This window comes from Heloderma suspectum, chromosome 6 (assembly GCF_057233095.1).
Source record: "Heloderma suspectum isolate Gila_16-S chromosome 6, 16-S_ref, whole genome shotgun sequence".
Lineage (NCBI taxonomy): Eukaryota > Metazoa > Chordata > Lepidosauria > Squamata > Helodermatidae > Heloderma > Heloderma suspectum.
The window spans coordinates 83,556,504-83,567,770 of NC_139463.1; the positions used below are offsets into that span (position 1 = coordinate 83,556,504).

The following is an 11,267-nucleotide window of genomic DNA, read 5'->3' on the forward strand; positions in this document are numbered from 1 at the left end:
AGGGTGGGTCAATCTAACCTTCATAAAATGGAGATGGTTTCACCAATCTTTCTGAAATTTACAAGTGCCAGAAAGAAGTGTTGCTTTTATATTCCCTGATCATTTCAGGACAATTGGTAAAATACTGAGGGAGAAAGAGCACTTTAAGTACAAAAAGCAAAAATCTCTCCCTGTGTCAAAATGACTTTGAGAAACAGGTTGGTGACCAGATTGTAGTCATGATTTCTGGGGGGAGAACAGGGTGGTTACTAGGGCTGTGCATGCTCCCTGCTCTGTTTCAGATGCCACTTTGAACCGATTTGGACCCTATCTGCTTCGACTCGGATCTCGATCCGAAGCGAGATTCAGACATTTGAATCAGTCGTTTTGGGGTGTTTCTCCATTGACTTGTATGGGAAAACACAAACGGCCATACCTATATCAGTTTTTATGAGACATACATGAAGTTTGGGGAACTCTCAGCCCACCAGGAGGGGACATCAATTTGCCAAATTTCAGACAGTTTGGCGCAGTGGTTTTTGTGCTAGGTGCAGGTGAAATTTGATTTTTTTGCACAAAAACTCTCAAAGCAAAGAGCTATAACTTTTCACTGTTTTCACAGAAGTGCTTGAAATCTGTGCCCCTCTCTGCCCCCCTGGAGGGGTATCCACCTCCAAATTACAGGCAATTTGGCCCAGTAGGTTTTGTGCAAGGTGCAGATGGCATTCAATTTTTTCAAGGAAAACCATCAAAGCAAAGAGCTATAACTTTTCACTGCTTGCATAGAAGTTCATGAAAGTTGGGAAATGCACAGCCCCCCTGGAGGGCATTCCATCTGCCAAATCCCAGATGGTTTGGCCCACTAGTTTTTGTGCAAGGCATGGGTAAAATGTGCTGTTTTCAGAAACTCAAACCAAAGTTCATAAAGGGATCATCAAGTTAGGTGTTGAAGTGGTGAGGAGGTCACTATCCCTAAACTCTGCTGTAGGTTTCTTTGAAGTGAAAATAGTACTACTTCCCTATTCACAGTCAATAATCTCAGGCTCTCATTGGCTGAATTGCTTGGGAAAACACTGGCTGGTAGGCAGGAAGCAAAGACAGCACCTTGCCAGGTGGGCACATTGACTTGAACGAAGACCAGTGACAGTTGCCTGCTGGACTGACAGAGCCAGGAAGCAACACAACAACCTGTCAGGAGGGCACAACAGCACCTTGCCCACCTCTGCCCCTGCCGAGACCCCGAAGATGCTTGCTTTGGGCTTGCTTGCTTTGCAACACACGGTGTAGTATTATATTATTTAAACAATAGCTGTTAATGTTTGCAGTCTTTTGCCCACTGTTTTTGGACATATGAGCTGTGTGTACTCCTTTGACACACACTGTTTGCTTGTCCACACAGCACAAACACACACACACACACACAGAGAGAGAGAGAGAGAGAGAGAGAGAGAGAGAGAGAGAGAAGAGCAAAAGAAAAGCAAACACTAAACTACAAGTGAAGGGCAGGGGGACTAACTATAATCCTAAGCGAAGAGAAAGGGTTTTTTATTTTATTTTTTTTTCATTTTTAGGGAAAAGAGATCAAAAATGGGAAAGGAAAGAATACAGGCATTGAGAAGGGGAGGTGGAGGGAAGAGGAATTAAAGGAAAGTTCTATATATATGCTAGACAGAATCAAAGTAAAGGCAAACTAATGGTCAAGAGAGAAATTGAAAAGTGGTGTGTGTGTGTGAGGGGGGATAAGCAACTACAGTGATTTTTTTCTGGATTTTTAAATGAATAAATGTCAATAATGATTGGCAAGCCTATTACAGAAGGGTGGGTGGGGAGACATTAACATAGCTGTCAGCACATGCTTTCTTCTTGGCTTCGTTCTTCCAAAGGAGAGTGTGAAGGGTTAAGGCTTCCTCTGCCATGCCTGTGGAGACTGGTGCAATTGTTCCTAGTGGCCGCAGCAGAGGCAGGACAGAACTGGGGCCGAGAGAGAAATCCCATGGAGCTTTCCTCTCAGCTCCTGTCCCATCCTGCTGCTGCTGCAACTGCCACCACCATCATTGCACACAATGGAAACTCATCAGGGCAGCGGGAGGCTGCTCAATGATCCGCTGGCTTGTGCACCCCCATGGATCATCTTGCGACCCTCTGGGGTTCATGCGCCCCACATTGGAGACCATTGCTCTAGCCAAATAATGTTCAGACAGTCCTCTTCTCTCCAGTAACACCACCTCTCTCACAATGAGCAAATGGAGGCAGAGTCACAGCAAAGCTCCCTCCCTCCTCCTCCCCCTCCCTCTTCTCTTCTGCGTGATCTTTCAGAAGTTGATACATTTGGGAGACAGCCTGTTTGGGCTGTTCAGAAGAAGAACTCCAAATATACAAGGAGGACAAAGGAGCCTCGTAGGTGACCTGCTTCAGTTTGGGCCGCCTCAGTGCTGTTCTGATCTGCTTTGAAGCAAGATGAGGCACCTTCAGATCTCCCCATTTCACCTCGTTATTCAGGCTTTGGACCAAAGTGGTGGACATCTCTAGTGGTTACATATAGAATTGATAGCTTTCTAATTCTCTTCTATTGGAATCAGTGGAAAACTGTTTTTCATCGATGTACCATTTTATTTTTATTTTTAAAATACACTTTTAAACCTATAATAAGCGTCTACAGGGTTAGCATAACTACATGCAACCACAGAAGGTCTCTATCCCTCACACCACTTGACAGCTGATTCAGCATGTTGAGGGGGAAGGGGAAAAACTGCCATGTTACTAGCTCTTCCTGCCTTTGTTCAGGGGTGCCTTTTAGAGCCCAATATCAGTTTTACCATTCTGTCTGAATGATCTGGCAGGTTCAGAAGTATTGGGTTGCTGAACTGAGATCAAAACAACCATAGCAAGTCATTTCAGGTTCTATAATTTTGTTTTCTACCTGTAAGTAATGTTGTTTTCTATCTGGGAAGGCTTGATTTAAAACAAAGAATGAAAGGGAGGGAGGAGGGGTGAGAGGGTGCAATCCTATGATCAAGTCATCCCCCCCCCCCTGCTGCTGCCAATTCTCTGCCCATGCTCACCCCCACTGCAGCATTGGATTTTGCAAAACCACATCCATGATACCTTTAAAACCTTAAAGCCCCTTCCTGTCCATGTTTACTCAGAATTAAGTCTGCCTAACCTCAGTGGGATTTACTTCAAAATAAGGCTGCAATCCTATATCCATTGCCGCGGTGGCTTAGTGGTTAAGATGCTGAACTGCAAACCGGAAGGTCGGCAGGTCAGCAGTTCAAGACCTGAGTGCCGCATGATGGAGTGAGCTCCTGTCTTCAGTCCCAGCTCCTGCCAGCCTAACAGTTCGAAAGCAAGAAATTGCAAGTAGATAAATAGGTACCGCTTTGGCGGGAAAGGTAACAGCATTCCGTGCACCTCGGTGTTCAGTCATGCTGGCCACATGACCACGGAAGCGTCTTCGGACAGCGCTGGCTCTTCGGCTTAGAAATGGAGATGAGCACCACAACCTAGAGTCGGACACGACTGGTTGGAGACACCTTTACCTTTTTTTTTTAAGCCTCATTGAACTCAGTAGGGTGTACTTCTGAGTAGACATGCATAAGGTTGCACTGTAAGTCTGATCAAGGATAGGAGCTTGAGGCACATCTTCAAACATGTACCTGGAACCAAGTGATAACTCTCAATTTTAATGTTGAATTCTTCTGTGTTATTTTGCTTCAGTCCTCCTTCTCCCACCTCCACCACTCTCCACAAATCTAAGCCCTCCCAGGAAGGCAAAGTTCTGTAGGGACAACCCAAAGGTTAAAATATTTAAAGTGTTCTATGTAGCTTATTCTGGGATATTTGCCACCACTTCAAATAAAGGGTGAGAGATGCTGAAGATGGAAATGCTCTGCATGCTCCAGTGAAAAGAATAAGGCCACCTGGTGGATTTACTGACAGCTCAGGGAGATATGAGTGAACGGCTGAAGTGCAACACTTTTAAAGGAAACAGGGGGGCAGAGAGGATGCTCTTGATGTAGCCATTAAGGTTTACACTGCACAGTAGCCTCCATTGCACTCATGACTTCAGATTTAAGTCAGCTCGTTTTTCTAAGCAAGTTCTAATAAAATCAAAAGGGAGTATGTGGAGGATTGTGGGTGCAACAGACAATGTAACAACAATTTGTTGTGATAGACCTCACCTAACTCCCATATTCTGGACAGTTTCTTCCTGTCAAAGGTGACTGAAGGGCAGGACATTGACCAAAAGCCGAAAATGCCTGGCTTAGGACACATACCGTGGTTCAAGATCTGTAATTAATGCCCCCCCCCTTTGCCTTCAGTGGTGCTGGTACATGGGAATTGTGTGTGAGAGAGAGGTATTGGGCAGAACCTTGTATTGGGTAAGGATGTATGACAGCCTTCTCCAACCTGCTGCTCTCCAGATCTTCGGGACTCCAACTCCTGACCATGCTGACTGGCAATGATGGGATTTGCTGAGCAACACAACTGGGGGGCACCAGGGGGGAAGGCTGCTCTAAAACAGAGAGAGAAATAGGTGGCCCTAAGTTGTTTGTCATCAGTTTTCTGCAACCCCACTATCACCCCTAGACATCATATTCTCCATCCTGTCCACACCGTTTATCTGCATTGGGAGAATGAGAATTTCATTTGGACTTTCACGCTCCAAAGGGAGGATGTGGTGTTAAGGCTTGTGAGACTCAGGTCATGATTTCCCTGCTTTTTGGTGCTTGGTTAAAAAGTGTATAGCTGTTTGTTTGTTTTTTAATATATACTTTGTTTTGTTCTGTTTATTGAAAATAATTATATTATCTGAAGAACAACTACAGTTGCAGCTATATTCCAACTGCAGGGGTGGTAATGTTGAGGAAATATCATGTTTTTTGAATGACATAAAGATTCAATACAGGACTTGCTTGATTTCTTCTTATATCAACATTTGCTTTTCTCTCCATAGGCTTTTTCAAAGCAAAGAAATGGTAAACCAAACATCTGTGACAGAGTTTGTGCTTCTGGGATTTTCTGACATTCGAGAACTACAGATTTTACATTTTATGGTGTTTCTCTCCATTTACCTGGTAGCCCTGATAGGCAACTTTCTTATCATTAAAACTGTCATCCAGAATCACCACCTTCATAGTCCTATGTATTTCTTCCTGGTCGACCTATCTTTTGTAGATGTTGGCTACATTTCAACCACTGTTCCAAAATCCATGGCCAACTCTTTGCTGGACAATAAATTCATTTCGTACTCTGGGTGTGTCACTCAGGTTTTACTGGTAATCACACTTGGAGGTTTTGAGCTGGCTCTGCTCACAGTCATGGCTTATGACCGCTATGTAGCAATCTGCTATCCTCTACAATACAGCATGATCATGAACCGGAAGGCCTGTTTCAAAATGGCAGCTGCTTCTTTGCTCTGCAGTGCAATCAATGGAGTGATACAAGCTGCAAACACATTCAGTTTACATTTCTGTTCATCACATATTATTGAACAATTTTTCTGTGATATCCCTCAGTTATTAAAGATATCTTGCTCTGATACAAAGCCCATAATCAGGTACACGTTTGCTCTTGCAGTTTTTGTAGGATCTCCTTGCTTTTTGCTTGTATTGATTTCCTATAGTTACATATTCTCAACTGTGTTCAAGATTCAGTCATATCAGGGCAGGCGTAAAGCCTTCTCCACCTGCACTCCACACTTGATTGTCTTTTCTTTGTTTCTTACAACTGCCACCTTTTCTTACTTGAGACCAAAGTCCTTATCGTCTCTGCCTCTGAATGTATGGTCATCTGTTTTGTATGCAGTTTTGCCACCACTAATGAATCCCATCATATACAGCTTGAGAAACAGTGAGATCCAACTGGCACTGTCAAAAATGTTAAATAAGAGGATTAGATTTCATACAGTGAACTCATAAACCATTTTTTCCTGATAAAATTGATGTCTAATAGCACAATCCTATTCATGCTTCTTCAGAAATAATCCCCACTGTATTCAGAGGTACTTCTTAGTCTTAGAGAAGACTAAGAAAACTTAGAGTCTTAGCATGGTGATGCCATCAAGAGAGGCTATCTACTCAAGCAGATTATCGTGTGGCTACTGGATCACAGCACGTCAGTGGTGGGTTGTGTGGCTGAATGTTCCATCACATTAAAAATGCAATCATTCTCCACCTAGCAAACTAGCCTAGCTTTTCCCTAACATTTTTTGTTTGTTTGTAGGAGTTGGTTGTGCTTGTGAAGAAGCCCTAAGGCTACAGTTATAGGCACACTTACTTGAGAGAGAAAAAATGAATTGAAACAAGTTTCTGTTACATCCCTACATATAGGTGCCAAGTAGGGATGGTGCAGGAGCCCGAAGAAGCCCTAAGGCTAGCATTATATGCACACTTACTGGAGAGTAAGCTGAAAGGAAGTTCCATTGAACTCAGTGGGACTTCTTTCAAGTAAAGATGCATAGGAGTGGGCTGCCCTTCATTCAATCTTCCACCTATAGTTTGATGTGGTACCGACCAGAAATAGTATTATTATATAATGCATAGAGAAGGAAGAGCTCACCCAATATCCCCATGGCTAACATTAGATTAGTTCAGAAATGAGATATTTCCCCCTTCATCAGGAAAGCAGCTAATTTCCAAATCAATCCAAAGTTCCATGTTTTTTCTCCTAGTGCAGCCTATAAAAGTGGCCTCTGTGCAAATGAATGGAGATGATCATCCCTTTCCATAGGGATGGGGGAACTCACTGAAGCTCGCCTCACATTCCACTCACCAGACCCCTGCCAGCCAGCATGCCCCAGCTGCTGGACTGTCCACAAGTGCCCAGCAAGCAGAGTCCCCGTATCCCGCAAACCGCCATTTTGCATAAAAATGGCAGCTCTGCTATTTACGTAAGTAGCCATTTGCGTTAAATGGCAGCCATAAATAGAACTCATTTATGCAACATTACAGGCATAAATGCTGTCATGAGACCATTTATGCCTATGATTTTGCTAAAATGGGGCTATAGATGGCTGCCGTTTTACTCAAACAATTACGTACGTAAATAGCGGAGCTACCATTTTTACATAAAATGGGGGCTCATGGACAGGCAGGTATTTCTATGCTTGCCCAACTTGGTGCATGCCCAGTCAGGCAAGCATGGGGATCCGCAGACTGGCATCCAGTGGCCAAGCCAGCAAGGGATTGCCAGGCTCTGAGCCCCAATCGGACTCTTGTGACATCCCTAGTGGTAAGCAGGAGCAAGAGAAGACTGTTTATAACATTGCTATGTCTTTTTAAACTGTACTCCACAGCTTAAATCAGTCAAACAAAGCATTTTACCATATGCATAGGGAGCCAGTGCAGTGTAGTGGTGAGAGTATTGGACTGGGAGCTGGGAGATCCGGGTTCTAGTCTCCACTCGGCCATGGAAGCTCACTGGGTGATTTTGGGCCCATATAAGACTCTCAGCCCAACCTACCTCACAGGGTTGTTGTTGTTGTTGTGAGGATAAAATGGAGAGGAGGAGGATAATGTAAGCTGCCTTGGGTTCCTTGCAAGAGGAAAAAGGTGGGATATAAATGTGATAAATAAATAATAAATAAATAAATATGGACTGTAAAATACGTTACGCAGAGCATGTGAATGCTCTTTTCCTTCTCATTGTCCCAAGAAGTGCTGAATTACTAAGGTAAATTCTTGCTGAGTTATGGACTGCATTTGTATGTTTACAGAATATATTTGTAAGCATCCACCACTGTCTTGTCATGCTCAGAGGGCTTGTTTATTTATTTAGTTCATTTCTATACCACCCAGAAGCTGAAGTTCTCTTTATCATGACACACATACTCTATGTAATTGTCCTGTTCTCTGTCTGCATTTTGGAATGAAGCAATGTGCTGAATTACAGGTCAGGTAGTGTACCCATGACATTGCTTATGCTAAATATTAAACATATTTAATAAATAAAATCCAATTTCTTCCATGAATAAATCTAGGTTAAAACATTTATTGGGTACTGTAACTGTATTAGACAATTCCAAAATGTAGTCATTTAGATGGGGCAGAGTAAGCGGCACACATATTGGGAATAGGTTCATTCCTGTTCCCTGCTTCTTCATTCATTTGGCCAGGCATGATATTTTGTAAATAGTAGGGTGTGCATCAGATTTGGCCCCTTTGGACCATTGCTGGTGAATCCCCACAAAGTGAACACAACCAAACCTGGATGATCTTGAATAAGGCTTTGTCCATGCTTCAAATGTGTACCTCCAAAAATAACATATTTTGCTTTCATTTCTCTTAAGTGCTCATGGGAGTAGGAGGGTTGAGAGACTGACAGATCCATCTGCAAATCATAGGCACTCAATACGACTGAAAATAAAATACAGATTAAAAACAAAAAAATTAATTAAAACAGAACATAAAAACAAACACATTAAAAACAATTAAAAACACAGCAATAAACCAATAAATGACAGACAGCCAATTAAAACCCCTTCAGCAACAGACCAGCCTATATGCCAAAGCCTGAATAAAAACCTCTTTGAGTGCCAGACAACATTCCTATTTCTCAACTTCTATCAACTAAAAACATCACCGCCATTTGCGTACGTGTGGGTTTTTTTGTTTTGTTTTTTTTACTCAGCTGTGATAGGCTACGTAAACATTTACGTAGCCTATCACGGCTGACTGCAGGGATGCAAACGGCGGTGGCTACAGCCGCCGCCATTTGCGGACCCGGCCGACCAGAATTTTTGGGGGGAGGGACAGAGCGCCTCCCCCCCTGGCCAGAATTTCAGGGGGAGGGACGGAGCGCCTCCCCCCCACCTCAAATCAAATTTCGTGAAAAGGTAAGTGACTTTCGTACATCCCTAGCCTCCATCCCCGCTTCCTAACTCACCTCCTTCTCCTCCACTGAGCAGGTTCATGCCAGCTGGGCTGCAGCCACTACCCCTAAAACTTCCCTGCCTCCCTCAGAAGGTGGCTCTGGAGGCCACCACCTTTGCCCAGGCAGGGAAGCTGCACTCAGCATGCTCACACAGCCACAGTGCCTTTGCCAAGCAGTAGGGAGGGCAGGTGGGGGCTCCAAGGGGGCAGAACAAAAGCAGGGCCAACAGCCAGCATCCGCTCTCCCTCCCTCACTGGCTAAAAAAAAAAAACATGACAGAGGGGAAAAAACCCCCACAGCTGGCGCCCACTGGCCCAAAGAATCCTCCCCCGCTTCTTCCTGACAATATAATCTACATTCATTTATCATTTGCAGTTTATCATTTGAAAGGGGCTGGCTGAGCTGGACAAAAGGTAGGGAGAAAATAGCTACATCCTTCAAAGGGCTGGCAAACATTGAGTTAGATCTCAGGGGACTTATGTTTCCAGTTCACAATACTAGAGAAATCTTTCTCCCTTGATATTCTTTTCTTTAAGAAGGTTTACAGTACTCCCTCAGTTCACTGCATTCACTGAGGGGTTCTCAGGGCTACGTTAACTAGCCATACCAACTGCCAGAATGACACACCACCTCCCACTAGGGATGTACGAAACTCCCCTTACCTGGCTCCACTGGGTTCTGCTGGGGGGGGGCGCTCCGTCCTTCCCCCCGGAATCCTGGCCAGCCGGCTCTGCTCCGCGGGGATTCCGCAGAGCCGCCGACCTGCTCTGCCAGCAGACGGACATCTGGCCGCTGGCTAGTAGGGATACAAATGGCGGCGGCTATAGCCGCCACCGTTTGCATCCCTATAGTCAGCCGTGATAGGCTATGTAAATACTTATGTAGCCTATCACGTCTGACTTAAAAAAAAAAACATACGCGTGTACGCAAATGGCGGCAGCTACGGCTGCCGCCATTTGCGTTCCTTATTTTTGGCCGTCTTAGTCTACGTAAATATTTACGTAGACTAAGACGGCAAAAATAAGGGGAACGCAAATTTCACCGTCTTAGTCTACGTAAATATTTATGTAGACTAAGATGACCAAAAATAAGGAACGCAAATGGCGGCGGCCGTAGCCGCCGCCATTTGCATATGCATTTTTTTTTAAGCCAGACGTGATAGGCTATGTAAGTCTTTACATAGCCTATCGCGTTTTGTAAAAAAAACCAAAAACAAACAAACCCGACAAGACTGCAAATGGCGGCGGTGGCAGCAGCCGGTCGGAAGACCAGCCACCGCTGCCGCCGCCACCACAGCTGCCGCCGGAGCCGCTGCCGCCTGGAAGATCCACCCCAGGTAAGTCTCATCCCGGGGGGATCCGCGGGGTGGTGGTGGGGTGGCAGGCCAATCTGCCACAGATTTCAGGGGGCCGAAAGCACTGGCATTCGGCCTCCCCGAGATCCATGGCGGAATTCTCTGCCGTCCCTACCTACCACATCCCTAAAGAACAACCATTGGACATCGGTCGGAAAGAGTTCTCTGTGAATAGAGATGGAGGCACAATGAGGTCATACACTTGATGAGAGACACTGATTGGGCAGCGTCCCTCCTTGAGTGTAGGAGGTCACTGCATCACATCTAGGGTTGGCGGAGAATTTCTCCCCGAAACTTCGGGGGGCCGAGCGCCAACGTGTTCGGCCCCCCGAACAAGTTCCGAGGAGAAATCCTCCGAACCCCCCTGTCCCCGCACCCCCCCGGGACAGGACTTACCTTCGCCGAATGTCCCTCCTGGCGGCGGGTCCGGCTGGCGGTTCGGCGGGTGTTCAAGCGGGGCGGGAGCGGCAGCCGGTCTTTTGACCGGCTGCCGCTGCCACCATTGCAATCAAAGAAAAAAAATGCCCCCTGATAGGCTACGTAACGATTAACGTAGCCTATCACGGCTAGATTTGCAAAGTCAGCCGTGATAGGCTACGTCAATCGTCACGTAGCCTATCACGGGTGACTTTAAAAAAAAAAAAAGTGTGTACGGATAATGGCGGCCCCCATAGGGAGCCGCCATTCCTGTTCCTTATTTGGTCGCTGTAGTCCACGTAAATGTTTACGTAGACTACGGCGAAAATAAGGGCAACGCTATTTGCGTTGCCCTTATTTTCGCCGTAGTCTACGTAAACATTTACGTAGACTACAGCGACTAAATAAGGAACGCGAATGGCGGCTCCCTATGGGGGCCGCCATTAGCGTACGCGCTTTTTTTTTTTTTTAAAGTCACCTGTGATAGCCTACGTGACGATTGACGTTGCCTATCATGGCTGACTTTGCAGATCTAGCCGTGATAGGCGACGTGAATCGTCACGTAGCCTATCAGGGGGCATTTAAAAAAAACTTTCGTGTTCGCGGCCGGGCGAGATGGGAAGCCTCCTCCCCGGCCTGAATT

General features: G+C 45.4%; 1 protein-coding gene across 1 annotated transcript; it reads left to right on the top strand.

Moving 5' to 3' along the window:
* The first annotated feature begins 4,955 nt into the window (after positions 1–4,955).
* LOC146341571 (olfactory receptor 14A16-like) lies at positions 4,956–5,900 on the top strand. Its single transcript, XM_084807546.1, has one exon. The coding sequence runs from the start codon at positions 4,956–4,958 to the stop codon at positions 5,898–5,900; it is 945 nt and encodes a 314-aa protein (XP_084663672.1).
* Positions 5,901–11,267: the final 5,367 nt, after the last annotated feature.